The sequence below is a fragment of the Mustela lutreola genome, chromosome 11, assembly GCF_030435805.1.
Source record: "Mustela lutreola isolate mMusLut2 chromosome 11, mMusLut2.pri, whole genome shotgun sequence".
Classification (NCBI taxonomy): domain Eukaryota; kingdom Metazoa; phylum Chordata; class Mammalia; order Carnivora; family Mustelidae; genus Mustela; species Mustela lutreola.
In genome coordinates this window covers 59,069,963-59,093,140 of record NC_081300.1, presented here as the reverse complement: position 1 = coordinate 59,093,140, position 23,178 = coordinate 59,069,963, and the positions used below count along the sequence as shown (strand labels likewise).

General features: G+C 48.7%; 1 protein-coding gene and 1 long non-coding RNA gene across 2 annotated transcripts in view; one reads left to right on the top strand and one right to left on the bottom strand.

Annotated features, from left to right (window-relative positions):
- The first annotated feature begins 228 nt into the window (after positions 1-228).
- On the top strand, positions 229-19,492 carry LOC131811227 (uncharacterized). The gene is made up of 3 exons (XR_009345852.1): positions 229-328; positions 3,193-3,236; positions 18,825-19,492. It is a non-coding gene; the product is annotated as an uncharacterized LOC131811227 (long non-coding RNA).
- The window catches only part of APCDD1 (APC down-regulated 1), a 32,683-nt gene continuing 15,326 nt past the window's right edge, over positions 5,822-23,178 (bottom strand). Inside the window, exons 3-5 of the mRNA XM_059139510.1 lie at positions 21,650-22,181; positions 9,417-9,738; positions 5,822-7,945 (exon numbers count right to left, since the gene is read on the bottom strand). Of these exons, the coding sequence (XP_058995493.1) occupies positions 7,494-7,945; positions 9,417-9,738; positions 21,650-22,181 (1,306 nt within the window). The 3' untranslated portion in view covers positions 5,822-7,493. The remainder of the gene's footprint in view (positions 7,946-9,416; positions 9,739-21,649; positions 22,182-23,178) is intronic.

The following is a 23,178-nucleotide window of genomic DNA, read 5'->3' as shown; positions in this document are numbered from 1 at the left end:
AATACTACATACTGTATGATTCCAACTACATGGTATTTTGGAAAACGTAAAACTATGGAGACAGTAAAATGATCAGTAGTTGCTAGGGGCTTGGGGGGGGATAGAATGGGGGAGGGATGAATAGGCAGAACATAGAGGATTTTTAGGGCACTGAAAATTCTCTGTGTGACACCATAATGATGTGTACATCATTATGTATGTTTGGCCAAACCCATAGAATGTACAACACCAAGAGTGAACTGTAAGGTAAACTCTGGACTTTGGATGATAACAACATATCAATGTAGGTTCATCAGTCCTAACAAATGTACCGCTCTGGTGTCCAGATGTGGGTAATGGGGGATGGGAGGGAGGGCTGTGCATGTGTGGGGGCAGGAGGTATATGGGAAATCTTTGTACCTACCCCAAAATTCTGCTGTGAACTTTAAGCTGCTCCAAAAACTTCATAGTCTGAATTTTAAAAATGGGAAAAGGACTTAAATAAACATTTCTCCAAAGAGATATACAAATAGCCAATAAACATACTAAAATTGTCAGGGAAATGCAAACAAAACCACAATGAAATATCGCATTCTACATGCTTAGATGGTCACTATGAAACCACCCCCCTGCCCACTACCACCACCACAAACCACTAACAAGTGTTGGAAAAGAGGTGGAGAAATTGGAACCCTTGTATACTGTGGATGAGAAGGTAAAATGGTGTGACCCCTGTGGGAAATAAAATGGTGGTTCCTCAGTTAATTAAAAATAGAATTACCATCTGCTCCAGAAATTCCACTTCTGGGTATTTATTCAAAGGAAATGAAATCATTATCTCAAAAAGCCACCCACACCATGTTCACTGTGGCATTATTTCTAATAACCAAGAAGTAGAAACAACCTAAATGTCCATCGACAGACAAATGGGTAAGCAAAAGATAGTATATGCACACCATGAAATATTACTTGGCATTCAAAAAGAAGGAAATCCTACAAATATGATAGCGTGAATGAGCTAGAAGTACATTCTGCTAAGTGCAATCAGCCACTCAGAAAGACAAATGCTATAGGATTGCATTTACAAAAGGCATCCTCCGAAAAAAAATGAGGCAAACTCATTATTTCTGTGTTCCCTCTAAAATGATCCGATGAGCCACAGAGAGAGAAAAACAGAGCTGGTCACCAGAAAGGGGAAAGGACTATTATTTATGAAGGAATGTACCAAAAATTAAGGACAAACAACAAGGGCGAGTGTGGTACTCCAAGAGGAGCCATGAAAGGTATGGGCGGAAGGGCTTCCAAAGAGAGCAGAGAGGGCAGCTCTTTGGAGAGGACCATCAGATAGGAACTGTGGCTCTGGAAGCTGACCCTACAGGGACCCAGCAAGTAGATAACCAGAGGATAACTTCCCCCCCCCCCCTCCTCCTGTTTTGGCTGGGACTGCCCGCCTATGCCCCTCTTGGCTGATTTCAGTCAGATGGCGGAGATAAGGGGAGCCCATGGCTGCTATCTGTGTGGGGACCCAGGTCAGGAAGGGTGGAGGATTTGGACCTGGAGAGCCCAGTGGACAATATCCTGCCCTGCTTACCATACGTGCTCCTCCTAGATTTTCCTTGGGGCCTCTTTTGCTGAACGTGACTTTTGAGTCCTTCATCCTCAAGATGTGGACAAGCCTGTCTGTCTGAAATGACCAGCTTATGGCCTGGAGGATACCACCGCCCCACCATGGACGGGAGCCATGGCTGAATGTTTGACTTGAGTACAAAGACTAAAGGAAAGTATGAGGAGCTCAAGGGAGTGATTGCCTGGGCAGTGTTTATTTAATAAACACAGGCAGACGTGGCTTGACCAGGATGGTGTGCTAAGCCAAGGCCAAGATGAAAGCTGGCCTGCTCCAAGAATTTGCTAGAACCTACTTTGGCCCCAGAGAGCACAGACACTGGTACATGTACTTCCACCTGGAGGATCCCTTACACTGCACACCAGGTTTCTTCTCAGGAGTTTCAGTGAGTGCATTAAATCTCTCTCTGGCTTGACCCAAGCTGCTCAAATACCTGTCCCTTGAGCTTGAAATATCAAGTGTGTGCTCGTGGATGCAGAAGCCCATCCCTAAGTCACCTTCACTCACTGGTCTGGAGACCTTGGACCAGGAAAGATCTGGCTGAGGAACTGAGGGTCACTGAAGCCTGACGATGTTTGGAGGTTGAAAATGCCCACTTGTTGCAAAGAGGGCACGCGTTGTTCCGTCCTGATGGTTCCCGAAGGCTTCTGAGAGGAGGGAGGCTCCCTGGGCTTCCCTAAGCCTGATCAGGGGGTAATAATCATATAAGGAGCTCGCAAAGTTAAAAGCAGAGGCTGACGCTACCCTAGTTTCTACTCTCTCTCCCCTGAAATCAGGGAATGACATATGCTTCACCAACTTTGCTATGTCTCCCGGGTTCTGGAAGGGTGGGTGATAAAGTCCCTAAAGAAAAGCTGGCTTGTTTGTGGGGAGTTAGGACGAGCATTCTGCAAACTCTAACCGGATTTCCCCACAAGAATTTTAAATGGTAAAGTATTAGGGTGTAGTGAAGATGAAACAAGATAATGGATGTAAAGAACAGGTTACAACGCCTCAGACACTGTGCATTCGAGAAACGGCTGCTGTGCTTGAGAAGGTCAGGCTGAAATTCTGGAGCGTGAAAAGAATGGCTCCCACAACAACTCTTTGATTCCCTAATCCTGACCTCAGGGAGTGTCACCTTTATCATCTAGAACCAGAAATTAGTGATGCCTTTTTGGTCTTCTCTAGAGCCGGTTGAGGTTTCCAAGGAATCCAATGCTCTTATCGCTAGCCTTACTTTAACAAACACTTCAACAACGGGTCAGATTTAATCTGGAACATGTAGTTAGTAGGAAAGGAGAATTGAGTTGTAGATTGGCGAAACATACATATAATTAAAAAACAGATCTTCACATTGACAAAGGGTGGAAGAAGCGTTGAAAATGGACACAAGTGTCCACTGGAACTGGATACCGATTGCTTCTCTTCCTATGTAAGTGGCAACAAACCCTATAACAAATGCTGTCTTTCTAATGGGCCATAGTACTCATACTGCTGTGCTCTCCATCTGATACCAGGAAGACAATTCATTTTGAAAGCTTAATGGATGCAAAGGGCTTTGAAGGCAAAGCGGTCTTATATGTTACTAAGGTGTCTTTTGTTTTCAGGGATAGCAAGGCTGCCAGTGGAAGGGAGCTCTCTTCTTGCCTATGTGAGTTTCCCCTGCCAAGCTACTGGCTTCTAATACAACGCACAATACTCTCTTCTGCTTCGAGATGACACACTCTTTTCAGGAACTTTTTTCTTTTAATGCTCTACTTAGGTGCTATGAGGCTGATTCACTCGTCTCTTTCACGTAAGGGATGCTGGGACTCTGATATACTATAGCTCCACTTACCAAATAAGTTGGAGGATAAAACTGCAACATGCAACATGTACTTAGATTTTTCAATCTATGGGAGGTCTCAGTTTCAGTGAGATAACTCAGTGTTTCTACCTGATTCCAGGGCAGACATATTACCCTGGGCCCAGTGTGTGAGAACATGGACTGCGTTATTTAGGGAATGGGAAGACATTCTGCAAATGAGTTTCTTAACACACAGTGTTCCTCCCTTGCTTATTATAACCTGATTTTCTGAAGGTCATGTCCTCCCGATTGTCCTACATATGCTTCCTCATCTGCTGCAGAAAAAGCTCAGACCTCAAAAGCTTAAAGTCTTCAGGAAGTACAATCCTGAACCTGCCGAGGATCTCTCTCAGCCTTTCCTATCACTTGAGAGGGAGAGACTTCATGCGGATTAAAGAGGCTGGAACAGTCCTCGAGTAGTGGACAAAGCTGCCAGTGGCCCTCCAGCTCAGGAGGACAAAGATGCAGCTGGTGGTTGAAGAAGCTTGGAGGCCTGGGTTCACAAAGTGTTGCTATCTGCACTCACAAAGCCTCTGGCTTCCAGATTCTAACATAATAGCTCTACGAGATGGATTAAGTGATGGGGGCATGGAATCGCTCGGGTGGTGTTCCAGAGGGCATAGGGGTAGGAGGTGGTTGTACAGCGATGTCAGAAACCAAGAGACCCAAATGAATTCATGGACACCACGAGAGGCCACTGGTTAGATCCCGCAACCTGCTGTCCAGTGTGAAGTCTGGGTTTGGCCAGTGTGTTAGGTCTCCCCTGGAGCAGTTGTGATTGTGTCAAGTGTCTGTGTCATCAGGTCTCATTCAATGGAGAAGTGGGAGGGCATCACCTCCCCAGTATTTCCTCGTGATAGTGTTACTTCTACCTACTGAAACCCCAGGGAAAATGGGGTCGTGCTAAGATAGGAGCCCCATGGACATGCACAGATCATTTACCCTGCAAGCTGAAAGCTCTTGGGTCCTCAAAGGGACTTAAAGGATTCAATTGGTGTCTTAGGACATAGGATTCTCTTACTTATAAGAAAAGAATGCTTATGCAATTCTCAAGAGTCTAGAAATCAGTGAGAAACATTTATCCAAGCTACCTTTATTTCCTCTTGCTGCAGGTGTATCCTTATGAAAGATGTTTGGATTCATGAAAGCTTTCAATGTCTCAAAAAGGCCAGAAAAAATCTGTGTCAGATAGATAAATTCTCTGTGTCAGGGTGAATCCACTTCCTGTGTGTTTCCACCCACCATCCCTGCTCCCCTAATGCCACCTAGGAATGGTCTGCATTTTCCTTTGAGAACAGTGTCCAGAAATGCCCACTTAGATGCTATCTGTTGGGTGCTGCCCTCCATTATCATGCGCCTGGGAAGTCATAGGGACAGAAGGTGTGGGGGGGTTACCGCTCTAAACGAAATACTGCAATGTGTGTGGATCACTTTGAACATCATCTCTGTTTTCAAGATCTATTTAAGGAGGGGGTGGGTTGGAGGATCTCTTCTATTCTTTTGAGAGCTTTCCCTTCAACCCAGAACTGCAGGTCTTACAGTCCAGTCGTTTTTACAAGTGTGTGTGAAACCATGTCGAGGACGCCCGGACTCCCCAGCCTCTCGCGCAGGGAACCTCGGTGCTGGGCGCTGCTAAGAGTTACCCTAGTGGACAGCCAAAGCATCGGATGCTACGACGGACTGCTCAGGATGGCAGGATGGACTCCACCTGGAAGTCACAGATGTTGGGCATCTATGCAGATGACCAGATTTGTCATGTCTGCACAAATTACCTTTGTTCCGTACAGGGTGACTGGAGGCTCTAGGAAGCTCCTGAGTCCAGGTCCACCTGGAGTTGACAAGGGTTACCTGAGGAATGACTTTCTGACCCTGACCATCATCAGCCTGCTACCCAGGAAGAAATGAAGTCTAGTTCCCGGCCAGGGCGGTCAAGGACAGCCATCCTTTAGGTACTTCCTTCTTCTACCAAGCCCAGGATTTAGAGTGGAGCTACCTGCCACCAATGTACTGACCCTTATTTGTATCAATATGACATAACCAAGATGTGATACTTGTGGGTGATACAGCAAGTGACAGGCATACATTGAATTGTGTTGATAATCTGTGAGTAAAATACATCAGCCATTCTCTGTAATGATTCCTGGTGTATCAGAAAGTAATACGATCTCATGAAGTCATGTTGTCTCTAAGACATATATACATACGCATACATCATATACATGTAAATACCTATATATTTGGATATACATGCGTATGTATGCATATGTGTGTATGTGTGTGTATTGTTTAAAAGTTTGAGTAGCTAAGTCTGGGTGAGTGCCTGTGAATTAAATGGCTATAAGTCTATCACTTCTATGACAAATCACTGAGGTATTCTTTAGCAGTGAACATAGTTTTTCACATAATTTTATTATATCCTTTAAAGACAGCATTAGCATTAGCCTTAATTAAATAGATCCACAGGTAAAACGTATTCTATGGGAGTATTTTTTGACATCTTTGTTTATTAAACTTGGCAGACATTAAGTTAGTATTTTCATTTGAATAAACCCCCTCAGTATGCCCCACAACTTAAAATATATTCTAAAGATAAAGCACTTTGGGACTCTATGCTATCCTGATAACTCATCACCACACGGAATGCTACAGCATTTCATATAGTTATTTTTTAAATACAAGTACAACTCTCGACTGTGGTTTCCATGCTCACTTCCGATTCTGTCCAGGCTTCTGCAGACTTGCTACTCCCCTCCGTTGGTCTCTATCGGCAATAGCACTTGGTGTTCAGAGAGCACCATCTGGAACAGTCCAAAGTAGACGTGGCCCCTCCCAACGTCTGCAAGGAAGAAGCTCACAGACTCTCTGGAAGGTGACCCTGAGACCCTGTGCAGCCACAGACCAAAGGCAACAGCAGGACAGAAAAAGAGTCAAGATGTCGCATCCGGCGATAAAGGGGCTTTACTGGAAGCCTGGGTTTCAGGCACACTGAGGGTCTCGTACAGCCCGGGTGAGGAGGATATCCCCGCTACACTGTCTTTGAACATTAAAGTGTGGTCTCTGCATAGTCATCTTTGAAGGTAGCCAGGATGGCCACATGAGGCTCCATCTGCCCACCCTGACCAGATACAGCATAAGGCAGGACGAGGGCCCCACGAAGAGGAAACTGGAATGAACAGGCACTTTTTTTTTTTTTTTAATCGTCCTGTTGGCATTTAATGCACTGTCACCATCCCGTACATTGCTGGTCCTGTGTGTACTGCTTCTGGTATTTTCTCGACCACCCTCGTCAGCTGGGCAGTCATCAAGCAGCGTGCATTCCACGACCACCCAGAAACCAGCATCTCGCCGAGTCTCCTTTCCCCACAAGTTCAAACAATGGATAGTTTAAATTACGTTGAACCTTTAATTACAGATACTTTTCCCCTCCACATTGGAAAGCTAGGGTTCCCTCCTTTTTTTTTTTTTTTTTTTTTTTTTCATTAAGGCTGTCAGGATGGTAAAGCGAAACCATGTGTCTTTCCCTATATACATATCTACACTTGAGTCTCTTCTTTATTAATCGAAGGTGTTTTGCTGGTGTTCCTAACCCAAATCTGCACTGGATTCCAGGTCGTAACACAGTTTCGGGGGAGGACAGTGGCAGGAAAAGCTGGAGCTTGATATCCGTCTACGTGTAACTCAGAAATAGATTAATAATCATGAGGAAGAGAAGAAGAGGACTTCGCTGTCACCCTGCTCCATCTTCCAAACACATGAGCTCCACGCTCTCTGTGGTCTTAAAGTGCAATTACTCTTGAGAAGGTGTCCCGGCGGCCTGGGATCCCACTGGCCAGAGTTCAAAGCAGAAACTTCAAAAAGGGTTGCTCGGGACTCAGGCTGGGAGGGAGGGGGGTCTGGCAGCAGAAAAGGAGCCACAGTTCTGGGGCACTCAAGTGCATCTCAAGTGCATCATGAGAAGGAGTGTCCTTTCTTTTCTTTTCTTCTTCTTCTTTTTTTTTTGTAAAGAAATTTGTCCATTGTAAGGAATCCTGGCTTGGAAAAATATCGCTTTTTAAGAAACATCTATCTGAGGACGTTCCAGTGCGGGAGAGTCAAAAGACCAGCGAGCCCAGCGAGAAGCAGGGGACAAGCGCTCCTCTCGGGCGCCCAGCTCCCGTACTGGTGACCCTGGGGGTCCTCAGAGAAGTCGTCGGCTCTGGGCGCAGAGGACGCACATTGGACTAAGGGCATCTGGTAGGAGGTGGCTCTCTTCTCGGGCCTGTCCGGACTGGACCCATCGCTGGGCCTCTGGCCATTGAACAGCAGATAGTGGCCACGGGCGTCCTGCTCCATTTTGAAGATCTCATATTCGGTGTGAGGTAGTTTGATCCCCAGTGCCACGCAGCCGTTGGTGTGTGTCACGTCCTGCTGGACGCCCACCTGCCAGGAGCCCTCGGCCCCGCACTCATTCCCGTTGAAAACGTTGAGAAGCGAGGCAGTGGCCGCGTCCATGGGGGTGACCTTCATGTGGTTCACTGTGAAGGAGAGAGGACAGGTCGGTGACACCAAGCCGGGTGCGGCATGTGGTAACAGAAAGCACTCTAGCTCTAAACCCAGTCCCTCATGGCCACCCACTGGTCGCAGTCTTGAAGAGCAGCTCCCACCCCAGTAGGGAAAGTTCCACATGTGAATGTGACTGCCGTTCTTCACGTGAACTCAAACTGTCACACAGAGCGTCTCCCAGGACTTGCCTTTGGTGTCACTGCGTCTTTGGGACGGACACAATATTCAACGCAAACTGGAATTCTGTTTTCGTGAAAAGGGCTTTGAGGTTTTTAAATACTTTTGGTGTTGAATGCCTATCCTAGCTGGGAGCCTTGCAAATTCATACTGGCCCACAGATCAGGCATCTAAAATGAATGAGGCTGCAAGCAAGAAAAATATGCGTGAATGTATGAAACAGAAATCCCAGCACTTAGAGAGGGCTGTTTCTGAAAAAACCCAGGGGACTGTATCTTATGTGCACCACAGCAGCTTCGGGGTGGAACCTGGCCAAGGTGGCTGTTTTCTTGGCTGCATTTAGCAAAGGTCCACCCTTCCTGGAGAAAACCTTCCTTCCTAGGTGGGGGATTAAGAAGGCCTAAGTCTTATCAGGTTGGCAGAAATACTTCCTATTAAATAGACTGAACCATGGAATGCTACCCTAGGAGGGGTCACACGCAGTACATGGGCTACGTCTCTGTTACTTGTGATACGACTGACACCAGCTTGAAAAGATGTGTAAGAGCAGAAAGAAATTCTAGAAAGAGAGGCTGCAAGACCTCCCTTGCTGATAACAGCCTGGTGAATTTCACCCCTTATGTTCCTCGCTTAAGTAATCATTACAAACCCCAAACCTCCCACCTCCAGGCACAGGACAACTTTCAGGTGCATGACAGACGCAGCTAAGTATGATGCTATCACAGAGGCAGCTCAAAATCAGCCTGCGTGGTATACAAAAAAGGAAATGGGTAGGGGCGCCTGGGAGGCTCAGTCAGTTAAGCATCTACCTTTGGCTCAGGTCCTGATCCCCAGGACCTGACATGGGGGATCAAGCCCCGAGTTGAGCTCCCTGCTCAGCAGGAAGCCTGCTTCTCCCTCTCCCCACCCCTGCAACTTGTGTTCTCTCTTTAAAAAAAGTAATGTGCAGACGTGAGGCTTCATTCCTAGTCACGTCCTCCCTGGCCACCTCTGACACCGTGCAGAGCCGTGTGGGCCCTTCTGCACTGTGGCCCACGGGCTGAGCCGCCCCTGCCGGCCCCATTATGAACAGAGGGGAACCTGATGTGAATGATGACCTTGAAGCAGAAAGGACGCCCTGATTTCTCCCCCCACATCTGTCCCAGAAAAAAAAAAAAAAAGAAGAAAAGGCCCTTTCTCAGGCTCTGCCTGAATGCAAAGGTCCCCAAACCGCTCAGTTCCTCACCGGCTAGGCTGTGACTTCGCGAGTCGCGGCAGGAGCCCTACCTTTGAACACGAACTCCGTTCCTCCCATGACCCTGGAGGAGTGCACCCCCCGGCTGTAGCGGCCCTTGGCGTAGATGGTGAAGGTGGGGTGCTTGCAGACGGGGTCGGAGTAGTGGTAGTAATGCCCTTCCCAGGTGTTGTTGTTGTCGTGAAAGATGAAATGGCGCGTGAGGAACAGGACCTCAGGCCGCACCTCGCAGCGCTGGCTCACCCACTCGCCATGCAGGCCGACGGTCAGGTCGGCCTTGGGGGGCAGGAGGGGCGGGCGGTGTTCATCCGACCTGTGGATGATGCGGCAGGCGATACAGGCGTGGTCGTGGTTCTGGGGACGAGAAACACACATGCGCAGAGATCTTGGTCATCGTGACTGGGCAGTGCACACGTGCTGACTTCAAATGAGGCCCACGGTGGGACTGGGGGAGGGGGGATCCCGTCATTTGTTACCTGGGAACCCAGGAGGCACCTGGAGGTAGGCCCTCACGCACGGAAGGGAGGGCGGTGGGGTGTGTATGTGTGTGTGTGTGTGTCTAAGTGTAGGCTCACAAGTGCACATGTGTGTTTGGCTGACATCAGCCAAACTTACCTAAATATGTCAGCTGTGAATTGTACTCTCTTTAGAATCCTACCACATGTCCCAGATGCTTGACTACACCAAGGCTATAGGGTTACCACTGGGATGGCTACTAGGGACAAAATCTGAAAAGAACAGTGTGGACAAGGAGGATGGGGGGGAGCTGGAACCCACGTGCGCCGCTGTTGGGAAGCTAAAATGGGACAGTGGCTGAGGGAAGGAATTCCAATACGATGCAGCAGTTCCTCCTCTGGTTTATGTCCAAAGGACACGGGAGTCTTGAAGAGACAGCCACGCATCCATGTTCCTAGCAGTGCAATCACAAGGCCAAATGCTTCAAAACCACCCAGTATATGTCAACGGGTGAATGGAGACATAGATGTGGTCCACACCTACAATGAAAGATTATTCAACCTGGAAGAAGGGAAGAAATTCTGACCCAGGCCGTAACACAGATGAACCCCGATGACAGGATGCGAAGTGAAATAAGCCAGATACCAAAGGACAAATACCATACGATCCCAGTCCCTCTTCTATGAGCCGCCCAGAGTGATCAAATTCAGAGAGAGAGAGAGAGAGTAGAATCATGGTGGCCAGGGGCTGGGGGAGGGGAGATGGGGAGCTCGTGTTTAATGGGAACACAGCTTTAGGTCAGGAAGATGACAAAGGTCTGCGGGCGGATGGGGGAGACAGTCGCACAACGGTGTGAATGTTCTTAATGCCGTGGGACTGGACCCGTCTAATAGCTAAGATGGAAATGTTATGCGTCTTTTACAATCAGATTTTTTTTTCCACTTTTAAACAATTAGGAGACACATGAAACTAAGAAAAAAAAAAAAAAAAAAGGCCACGCTTTTTTTTTTTTTTTGCCGGGATGACAAAGGGAGCTGTGTAGTAAAGCAGGGGTCCTTTCAAAGGAGGCCCTTAAGGAGGCGGCCGGCAAGTGGGCAGGAGCGGAGCACTCCGTGAAGGCAGCCTGCACACGTCGAGACTGGCCTCGAGGCCTGGTGGTTTATGGTCTCTTCACTTGCTCCCTGCTCTATATATAGCTTTAAGCCGTTTCACTAGATCAAGATAACTGCAGCTCTGCCTTCCAGGGGCTGCCTCCCTGAGTGTCTGCTTCAGAACAGTCCCCTAGCCTCCCGACGATGGCTGTCTGTCCACAGCTGTGGCTGAGAAACCGTCCCAAGCAGCAGAGGTGGCCGGAGACTGCCAGCCACGTAAACGCTGTTTGTCCAGCGGGCTCGGGGCTCCCCTCCGAATGCCAGAGTCCAGAGGGTAGGACAGCTGGGTTCTGGGCCCAACCTTCCATGGCCTGTTTGATTGGAGCCACGGGACAGCTGTGGGCTGTGGGCTGCCTGCCCCTGGACGTGGGGGGCCATGTCTCTGGTACCCTCCCTCCCACACCAGCGGTGCTAAAGCTGACAGGGCTTACAGAAGCACGAGGCCAATCTGATCTGTGCAGTGGCGGGAGGGTCACCATTGCAGCCAACTGTCGGGGGAAACAGCTCGTGGACACTGGCCTTGGGCTCCCCCAGCCATGAGGCTCACAGGTGTGGTCTCAGGCCTAACAACAGACACTGACAGGAATGCACAGGAGGGCATGCCCATGCTTCCCAGAGTCAAAAATCCAGATTTCAAAGGCCTTTTCTTGTCCAGCCGTGACTCAGGGTGATGCTGCAGTTGTCTGGTTAGGAGGCTGGAGATCTCAGAGAGCGGGAGAGTGGGACAGTGGGAGAGGACTCTTGGCCGTCATGCCTCCACAGATCTCTGCGGAGATCTCAGTGCTCACTAACAATGCTCTTTCGTGTCATTCCCCACAAATGGTTTTGCTATCTGTAGTTTGGGGATTGCCTGATTGACTAGTTCTTTCAAACAATTTATTTATTTGAAAGAGACAGAGATAACAAGAAAGGGAACACAAGCAGGAGGAGTGGAAGAGGGAGAAGTAGGCTTCCTGCTGGGCAGGGAGCCTAATGCAGGGCTCGATCCCAGGACCCTGGGATTGTGACCTGAGAGAAGGCAGACGCTAATGACTGCCACACCCAGGCGCCCCAGTAGTTTGGGGATTTAAAAACATCACTTGTGACCACTTCATTTCTGGCCATTCTGAGATAGGAGTCTCATTTCCTGGCAGAATTTGGCTCCTCAAATACCAGTATCAGTTTGGGAACCTCCCAGAAAGCTTCTTGGATAGGGTAGAGGGGGTGGGGGAATAGGGGTCTTCTCACAAGTGCTTCTGCCCCCAGCGTAACACCAGGGATCAAGCGCTCTTCCGTCAGAACCAGAACAGGCTCGGTGACAGGAGGTGGGCACAGCCCTCGGGCCCAGGCTCTCTCGGAAAGGTGCCATGGTAGCATGTGGCATTCACGTGGTGCTCTTAAGAACAATGGCACAGAGGTCTGACCTCGGAGATGGGGACCCGGCTGAAGCATTTCTGCTTGTCAGCAGAGAAAAGCCACAGGCAAGGGAAGCTTGCCATCCATCAGCTGGGTCTGTGAGAATTTAGGGATGGAGTGGTATGGAGTGGGACGAATCTGGCCCTTAGCTACTGGTCTTGCTAAATTCCTACTTTTTTTTATTATGGTAAAATATACATGACGTAAAACTTAACATTTTAACCATTTTAAGGGCATAGTTAAGTGGCGCTAAGCATAATCACATATTATGCAACCATTGCCACGGTCCATTTCTAGAACTTTCTCATCTTCCCAAATTGAAACTCTGTACCCAGTAGACACCAATTCCCCATTCTTTCGATACCAGTCCTTGGCAACCACCATTCTACTTTCTGTCTGTATAGATCTGTCTACCCTAGGTACCTCACAAACGTGAAAGCACACAGGATCTGTCCTTTTTGTGACTGGCTTAGTTCACTTAGCATAATGTCCTCAAGGTATGCCCATATTGTAGCACATGTTAGAATCTCCTTTCGTTTTAAGGCTGAATAAGAAGAGTTCGATGTATGTATGTACCACATTTTATTTATCCATTCATCCACTGATGACCATTCCATTTTTTGTCTACTGTGAGTAACGATGCGATGAGCACAGGTACACAATCTATTTAAAGACCCCACTTTGGGTTCTGTTGGGCATCCTTTGAGAAGTGAAGTTTCTGGATCATACCATAATCCCACGTGTAACTTCTGGAAGAACCACCACATTGTTTTTCCAAAGCAGCTGCACCATTTTACATTCCCACTCCCAGTGCACAAGGGTTCCCATTTCTCCACATTCTTGCACACAAACTATTTTTTTCCTCTTTCTGATAATAGCCAATCAAATGGGTATGGTGTGATCACACTGTAGTTTTTATTTGCATTTCCCTAATGATTAGTGATCTTGAGCATCTTTTCATGTGCTTAACGGCCTACCTGTAGATCTTCTTTAGAGACGTGTTCATTCAAGTCCTTTGCCCATTTTGTAATAGGGTTGTTTTTCTTGTTACTGTTGTACTGACTAGTAACCTGTCGTAACAACTCTTGAGTAGCCATTAAGAAACCAAGAGGTCATAAACATGGGTGGGATTTTTGGCCTCTCTGTGCATACTGTCACCAAGCAGACAGTTTTAGCCATGGTTAGATAAGGGGGAAACCTTTCTGTTGTATGGACAGATTTAAAAAAAAAAAATCTAATTTATGCTCTTCATTTCCACCATCCTTGGCTTGAATAAAACTTGAAAGACCTATAGGAACAATTACGTGGAAGCAGAAATTAAGGCCTATATTCTGGCTCTAAATTTTCTCTTCTTGCAGATGCTTTTCTTAAAATAGCAGCTTTCTGGGGCACCTGGGTGGCTCAGTTGGTTAAGCTTTTGTCTTTGGTTGGGGTCATGAGCCTGGAGTCCTGGGAGGAGCCCCACATTGGGAGGAGTCTGCTTCTCCCTCTGCCTGCCGCTTCCTGTGCTTGTGTTCTCTCAAATACAATTTTTTTTTTTAAGGTTTTGTTTATTTATTTGACAGACAGATCACAAGTAGGCAGAGAGGCAGGCGGAGAGAGGGGGAAGCAGGCTCCCTGCTGAGCAGAGAGCCCGATGTGGGGTTCGTTCCCAGGATCCTGGGATCATGACCTGAGTCGAAGGCAGAGGCTTTAACCCACTGAGCCGCCCAGGTGCCCCTCTCAAATAAAAAATCTTAAATAAATAAGTAAACAGTAGCTTTTCAAAAAGAATAAATGGGAAGAGTTTCCTGACATGAAGAGTGATGTGTACTTTGAAATATCATTTGCTTTATGAAATTCCTCTTTTAAGGTCCATGCTCTCATACTGATTCTCCTCTGAGAAGCTATACTTTTGTAGGCTCTCCCACTGGGCTTCTACCTCCCTCCCTTCTCTGGGATCTTAGAATGAGCTACTTTAAAGTTAGGGTTTCTGGACACAGAAGATCCGAAGGTTAAAGCAGCAGGACCAGAATGTGTTTCTTTGTTGCTACTCTTCACACCAACTATAAAAAGCTTTAATTTTGAAGGAGGAGGGGAGAAAAACAAGTCCCCATGGAATTACTTTCCTAAAAGAAGATAATCAAACTTATTCAAAAAATGACAATCAACCTTCAACTTCATTAAGTGTGCAATGTTCTAGCAAAGAGTGGGTTTTTGCCCACTCTGCATTCCAATTCCTGTCCAGCACAATGAGACTGAGCAAGTTCGGGTACACCATCCCCTTAGCTTTACGACCTCTTGAAGAGACCATGAGTACACTTTTACAGATGAGGCCACCAAGGCACAAAGAGATAGAATAACATGGCCCAGATAAGTTTACAAGCCAAAAGTAGAGTCTGGAACATACTCTGGTCTTGGGCTTGCTGAGTGCTATCCCCGGGCCCCAGGCCGCCCTTCAGGCTGAGAACAGATGTCTATCAAGGACACTGGTCCCTAGAAAAGGTCTTCTCTGGCCGATGACTGATAGAGATTCTCCAGGCTCCCTCCTGTTCCCTGCCAACATTTATTTCTGGAGAGATGGTTCACCAACAACATTTGCTGACAGTATCCACTTGTTTCCAGCCTCTTCCCAGAATGGAAGAAATTACTTGATATCATCTTGCCGTGAACTGATCAACTAGAGAAGCAGGATGAATAAAACATTTCTTGGGCTAAAAGTTTTGCCCAAGGAGGAGGAGAAATGGGAACAGATGATGGAAACTTCCTTTCACAGAGTTTCCTTCCATGGGATCAAAAACACATTCATGTTTCTCAGGAAGAGACCTGCCAATGACTGAAGCTAAAAGCTTTTTTTTTTTTTTTTTTTACAACAGCAATTCTCTCTGCATTTGATTGCATTTCTACTGTAGTTATTTCTACACACATAGCCTTCCTGGAGCCTCTCTATTTCACTGGAGAAGAATCTCTCCAAGCTCTTGGAGGTCAAGACCAGAGTACTCTCTCATGACGTTTGGGGGAGCGTGGCAGACTGATTGCTAGAATGTTGTCACTGACTCTTTAACAGTATGAACAGAGTAGGCAGCAGTCATCGCAAATGATGAAAGCTGACAGCCTTGTGGAAGGGGCCTCCTGGGGTGCATTTCAGATCTTGGGTCGCAGGAATTCATGAATCTGGGCTCATTTTGACCACCTCGATGGGTCACGATGATTCCACTTTCAGGAGGATGTGGAATAGCCATGGTCACGCATGTTGGGTCTCTCCAACAGCGGTTTTAGGAGCTGGACGGGGCTGTTAGTAGCCACGAAGGGATGGGGGAGTGAAAGGAGAACGGAAGGACATAAGAAGTGTGAGCTGCCAATGTCTCAGGCTTCACATTTGTCTCCTGACGGCTCAGTGAGACAAAAGTTAACCCAACGCTGTCCTGGAGTTAAGGGGCATGGGGGCAGGGGAGGGGGCTCACTGGAAGCAACACATCATTTTCTAAAAAGAGGTTTTCTAAGAAGTTCAGAAGCTAAGAAGTTAGCTCACAAAGGCCCTTCCAGTTTACAGAACATTAGGAAATCATCCAAAGAGAAGTTTGCTTCCACCTTTGCCTATATATATATACATACATCGTGTACAGACTCAACAGCCAGAAAGGGCCATGAGAAGCCAATTCTTTAAAACAAAGTTCCTCAAGAACGGTTTCGGAAAAAAATTTCTGATTGATATTTTTACTTGATTGTGTCTTCCACTGTCAATTTAAATTCATTTCAATAGTTAAAGTAGGTTCCCTGTAATAATGACATTAAATCTACTGTAAATCCAGATTGCCCCCCCCGCCCCCCCCCCCGCCCAGGTCAGGCCCTCTTCCTCTCCTGCACGCTCTCCCCAGTGCCCAGCTGGCCCCCCTGCATGCTACAGGCCTCCTCCAGACTGAACGGCTGACTTCCGGCACGCCCGGGGCTCTCACTCCATCCTCTGGGTTCTCTTGCCTTTTAAGGGATGAACTGTTTACCACTTATCCTGTCCCTGACAACAAGTATTTCCTGGTCGGCTAACTCCTTAAATAAAGCAACCTCGCATGTCTGTTTATCTGCTGAAATGCTCTGGAGTCAAGAAATGTAACGAACTGTTTCTGCAAAGAAAGTAGATGCCAGCAGCTGTGGGGAACAGAGCTACTTCATACTTTGGCCCAAATCAAAGGTCCACACAGGCAAGTCTTTCCAAGTCAAGACCCCATGATCCCAACCCCCATCGTCAACTCTGACTTCTCCAACCATGTGCAATATTGGCTGCTCTGTAGTAAACACCCAGCCCTGGGGAGCAGGGCCACACTTTTCTTTAGGATTCCTCTTTGATGTGAGACGGGCTTTGGATTAGGTCATGACTCCTTGAATTCACTGGTCCTCTATCACCTCTTCTGGTCCCTGTCATCTCCACGAACCCCTTTCCTCTCCCTCCAGAGCAGAAAGAGAAGGCAGGCAAATTCTTCCACAACCACCTTCCCTGGTTCCTCCTGCCATTAGTCCTGTGATGCTCACTCACCCAGGCCCCCACCCCAGAAGCCCACCAAACACTCACCTGAGGAGCCCCTCCCCAACCCCGTCCTGTGGCAGAGCCGGCTCCTGGGCATGGGCAGAAAAGTGCACTGCCCGTGGCCACCTGACCCATGGTGCCTCAGATGTCCCTGATACAGAAAGTCTCACAGTCCATCTGTATTTCTCACAGATTCTGAAAAGGCTTGGAAAGGCCAGCTCCCTCAAAAACGAACGCTCGTTCGCAGTCTAGAGGTTTCTACAGAATTCAAGAGCGAAAGCACTTGAGTATCACCTTCTTCATTTTTAGTGCTCAGCGACTCTTGAAAATACTTCGGTGCCTGTCTTCCCCAGAGGGGCTGTGGAACGCGCTGGGGCAGAATATTGAAGATGCATGGCTTGGGGAAGGTTGTCTGGTTTCAGACAACCTCTCTGATTTATGATGCTGTGGCTAAATCAGTGCAGGGTTTTGGAGAGAGACCAATTCCATTTGCTTACAAGTCTGATCCCGAGGCTCTTGGCATCCTCAACAACCCCGGTGATCATTTGCTTTTAATTACTATTTGATTCTACCACTGAAAGAATTCGGCTTGCTCACCCTTCAACTGCACGAAAAGCAGAGGGCGACGGCTGCCCTGATGGGAAACTCGGTTGAGGGAAACCATCTTCTTGGAGGGTTATTTTATGTGGTCTTGATTTTCCTAGTGAAGAGCGGCCAATTTCATCCTGGAAGAATCCTCCTAGCACACCTGATTCTCTTCAAACAGGATGCCTTTGCCAAAGGACTCTGAACCTCACAGCAAAGCTGTATAAAGCTTAGAAAAACAAGTTGATTTAAAGTTTCTATTTTTACATGGTGTCCCGTTTCCAAAGGGGCTGAGACGAGTGGTTTCAAACTCAATTTAGCATTTAAACTAATTTTCAGCCAGGTCTCTATGGACCAGCAATTAGAGGAGGCAAAAAGTTCAAAGAGGCGGGTGGCAGGGGGGGGAATGTGGTCTCTCCGGATGCATTCCCAGCCCTCCTCCTTCCCGTTCCCAGTTCCCAGCGGGTGAGGCGACCTGCCACTGGCCAGTGGGTGGGGAGCACCTGGGGCTCTGCCTGCGCTGAGTCCGGAAAGGCACCAATGGCGAAGTCCGCTTCTTCCTTCTCAGAGCTGTCCTGTGGAGGGATCTAAAAACTTCCTGAGGACTCTGCGGCATGCTGTGGGCCAAGATGTTCAATGCCAGGGACAACAAGAGAAGAAGGGGCCCTTTCAGCTCCCAGAGCCATGCAGACCTCACTGGCCTTCGAAGGACGCCCGTGGCCGTGCAGGCTGGCTACGGAAGCAGACGGCAGCACACACTGGCCCTGGACGGCCGCCTGGGTCCTCCTCCTAGCCTTGCCACAAGCTCTGGCAGTGGCCACAGCTCCCCTCTGAGCCTCAGAGCCCTAGCTTCCAAAATCTATTTCCTTCTTGCATGGTGACTCTGTTTGGACAATACAAGATCATGGCACAAAACGCAAAAGGTACAAAAAAGGCATACAGTGATGAGTTGCAGTCCAACTGTCCCCCAACTGTTCCCTTTCTCAGAGGCAACTGTCATGTTTCTCATGTGCGCTTCCAAAAATACTGCCTCCTTTGTAAATTTACCTTGTTCTTCTTCCATGATTAGTTTCACACGATGGTATCATACTGTTCATGCTATTCTAGATGATCTTCTTCTTTTGTTTTGTATTTAACAGTGTGCCCAAGGTTCTTTTTATCCTTAAAATTTCTTAAATCATGGCCTCGGGCCTAGGGTTTAGAGAGTCTCCCTCTTAAGTATCTGGGTCAATGTCTTCACAGTTGCCTTAGTAGGGAGGGGAGGAGAAAATGGGAGGAGATGCTTCATGGTGAAGCATCATCAAACACCTGGAGACCCCTGGTCAATGTCACTGTTATTGTCATCCCTCCAGGAGACACCTGCCCAGAAGAGCTACCTACTCCAGGAGTGGGCAAGACAGGAACTTCGGTGAAGGGTTTTATCCAGATGGCAGATAGCATTCAGCACACTAAGAGTTGACTCTTCTATTCTTACCACTTCATGGGAAAAAAAATCCAGGCTCCCAAAGGTCAGACAATGCCACCTCAGCACCTTGCAGCTGATGGCCACAGGAGAAGTGGACTCCAGGATTGGCTACCATCTCCAAAGTCTGCATTCTCGCCAGTTTATCCAGACAGTGTTTTTTTGTTTTGTTTTGTTTTTGTTTTTTTTTTAAAAAAAGCATGTCTCCCACTTTTGTGTTTATAAAAATTCTAAGGTCAGTCTTACAACTATCATCCTTAGTCCTTATGCCAATGGTAATAACTCATGGTCAAGACATTTTTCCTCCAGGAACCACAAGTGTGTGCCTTTGCTCTCCCAACAGACAGGCTCTGTTCAGGGAGTCGACTGACAGCAGGAGAAATGCCTCCTACGGGCCTGGGGAGGGAGTAGGAGAGAATCTTGCAGAGCTGCAAGTCTTAGGAATACTGATTTTACGTATCAAACCTACTGCCCGAGCAGCCACCGGAAGATCAGAGTGAGGGAACGGACGTAAGAAAAGAAAGGTATTAGGGTTTGTCCTTTTTTCTTTTCAGTCCTAAAAAGAGCTTCCATGTGTGTCTGCAGTTGAGGAAAAGGAAAGTGAACCTGAGTGTGTGCAAAGGATTAATCCAAGGTCAGGTGTGGCCGGGAGAGCAGCCAGACTCCAGCCCAGACAGCTCCGGGACGGCACCTGCCTCCTCCCTCAGACTGCCTCCTCCTTACTCAGTTCCCTGCCTCACTGCTCCTGCCTCTTGGCCCTTCGCTGCCTGTTAGTGTCTCTGCTGGAGGGCGAGCAGACGCAGAAAGGACTGGGCTGGAGCTGCTGGCTGACAGAAAGTTTCTGGATTATCTGTGGGCCATTTTGATTCATGACATTCTTACCTCCTATTACCAGAGATAATTTAAAAGTTGGCTAGACCAGACTCAGAGGAAGCCAAATGTTCAGACGAAGAGCTCCTTTACCTTGCTGCTCTCTCGCACCAGAGATTTTGATCAAGAGAAGTGCTGTTCAGCTGCAGTGCTCAGCACCAACTCTGGACCAGCTTCCATGTGGAAGCATCTCAGGATGGACAGGGAGACCATGAGTCCTGTCTGCCCCTCCCCCAACAGACCATGCCCTTGCCTAGGGGCCACCTATGGCCACTGTCCTCTGGATGCCTTTGTGTGACCCGTGGAATGGGTGCAGCTTCAGCTCCTCTGCTCCCTACCCCTCCTGAGGAGGCCTGGGGCATCCCAGGGCGATACTGGGATGGAGACAGACAAGAAAGGCCATGCTCTCCCTCATTGCCCTGTTCCCCTCTTCCTCCTCAGCGCATCTGGAATCTCGAGGCAGAATGGAGGAGCCCTGACTCCCGTTTGGCGCCCAGAGTCATGCTGTGAGCCCAGGGAGGGCTGGGTCTGGGGCCCAGGGCCCCCGGTCTGGCTTCACCTCACACACGGGGACCGTCCCTGGTGAGGCGCATCCAGAGGAAGGAGTCTTGGCCAAGTGGGCTTCCTCAGCAGATTTCCCACAATTAGAATAAAGGCGACTTTCATTACAGGAGCTCACAATAACACAGATAAACAGAAGATAACACCGAGTGGTCTCTGGCAGGAGAAGTACTCTGGGATATCTCTACCAGTCATAAATAAGCTCAAAGGACTAAGAAAAAAAAAAAAAAAAAAAGATTAAAATAATGAATAAACCATCAAACAAAAGTCAAACAGGGCCCCTCATTTAGAGAGTCCTTGTTGGAGAGAGGATTCCACGGAAGCCAGTCGGATGGTGGCGGGGGTGCGGGCGGCCACAGGAGAAATCTCCCTTGACCCCCTCCCTGCATGCCCCTCCTTGCCTAGAGCGTCCCTGACTTCTGTGGTGGAAGATGGTGCTACAGGCTGACATTGGATCCCGGGCCCATGGAAAGGAAATGTTTTGTGAATTCCAAATATAATTACTGGACTATCATTCACGAAAAGAACATTGTAAGGTTTTAATTATTTCCTGCCCCACTCCGTCCTCCCCCGGGGATCACAGTGACTTTACATTTCACTTTGCTGAATGGAAAGAACGTGGGGTCTGGAGAAGGCGGTCTGGGATCTAGTTCCAGTGCAGAACCTCACCGCCTGGGTGACACCAGGCAAAAGAGACAAACCCCTGAATCTCCGCTACCTCTCCCTTCTGCCTAAGGGGGCAGCCATATCTGCCTCAGGGGTTCGCTGGGAAGACCAGAAGCAGTAGTGGGGGTTGGAGACTATCAGCTCTGCAGCCTACAAGAGCACCCTCCCTATTCCCCTCAGCTGCCTTGCCCTCTCCCCCAGGGCCGGGATCACTCCTGCCAGTGGCATCTCTCCCAAGCATGGTTCTAACATCTCCATGTTGCCTTTGTGCTTTCCTTTCAGAACCAAAGATGTTTGTGGAGTGTTAGAGCTGAGGAGAGCCTTCGGAATATGCTAGAACCACCACCAGGGCCCCTAGCACACCAACAAGCCCACTGCCATTACCCACATCATGCAGAAAAGCACAGCACCCCCATGGCAGAGCAAGAGGGTGGCCCAGCCGGGTGTCCGGACTCTGCTGCGGGTCCCTCCCTGGGCGGCCCTCTGCAATATCCCCCGTGATGCTGGTCACCTCGCAGAGGTCCCTACGGACCCCACCGCCATGCCTCCCCATGGCTCCCTTATCCTACTTCATCAAGACCTGCCCGCGGGTCCCAAGTGCGGTCAGCTATGGGGTACCTTGGCGTTCTGCAGGGGGGGCTGGTAGCTGGACGGCCGGTAGAACGTCCTCTGCGAGGCGTCCGTGTGGATGTCTCCGAGGAAGAGCTCCTCCACCAGGCGGTCCAGGTTGTGCTGCAGATATTGCTTCTCCACCCGGATCAGCTGCAGCTCGTGCATGGCGAAGTTCACGGCCTTGGTGCACTCGCAGCCGTTCTCTTCCCGCCACAGGTCGTAGGGCACGTCCCGCACCCAGGGGCTCCCGGCGGGCACGAAACCTGGGCATGTGCGGTTCACCAGCTGGCTGAGCCTCTCGGCGACAGCCTCCGTGTGGCAGACGACCTGCACGTTGTGCAGCTGGTAGTCGGCCTCGGTGCCCCCGCGGATGATCCAGGAGGCCTGGCGCAGGCGGACCTTGCCCCGGATGACCAGGGTGTAGGTGGGGCTGGTGCACCGGTTGCCGCCATAGTAGAACTGGTAGGCCTTGAAGGTGTTATTGTGGTAGAATCTGTAGGACCTTGTGATGAACTCTGGGCCCGACCTCACTTCACAGCTGCAGGAGGAAAAGGGAGGAAAGACGTTTTCAAGCCCAAAGGCACTGAGGGGCAGATTCGCTACGGTGTCAAGAAACCAGGGTCACAGGCACTGTTCTGTGCCTTCACAGACACCCATGTATTGACTCCTCACAACGACCTAGGGCTAAAGGAGGTATCGTTTCCATTGCACAGTGCAGAAACCAAGGCCATGTAACCAGGAGAAAAACCAGACCATGAATCCAGGCAGTCTGGCTCCAAGCAGTGTTCCTAATCTCTCTAATCTCTCTACACCACAGTCTTTATTCATTGTAGGAACAAGCCACCAGAGCCCAAACCGGCCATTCTCACTCCTCCCTGGGGGCCTGACTTCAGAGAAGGGTCTTTCCTGTGGAAAGCGGGAAGAGAATGGTGCTGGCCTATGAAGGAAGGCTCCTTATGCCAGCTCAAAAAGAGTTGATACTCTGAACACTTCCGTTTTATGGTCCTTGTCTAGAGCGGGCGGGTGCCGAATGTCTGTTGTTCTGCCATGGAGTCTAGTCTGGGGAGAAGTCTCTTAGGGGCAAGTGGAAATTCACCCTCTCATCTCATGAAAATGAATTTTCCCTCTACTGGGGAAAAGGGTCCATTAGTGAAAGCAAAGCTAACGGAACAGAACTAAGGGTTCCCTTTGTTTGTGCTGATTGACAAAATGGCAATGACAAAGTGGTTTTCTGCTGTGGCCTTAGATCAATGCTAGGTTCGCTGGCCAGAAATACATGGACTAAGTCTACAGGGCACATATGGCCAGCAGAAACTGATCACTGCCCTACATGAGGCCCGTTCCTACGGCTGCAGCCCAGCCCATACCAGGGAAGCGCTGGCGGGCTTCTTCCAACATACCCACCACAGAATCCAACCTCTGGAACTCTCCAGTAGATCAGAATCTCAGTTACATCATGACTTACATCCATCAGGTTTGGCCTTATAATTCTGCTCGAGTCTGTGATATATATATATATATATATTTTTTTTTTT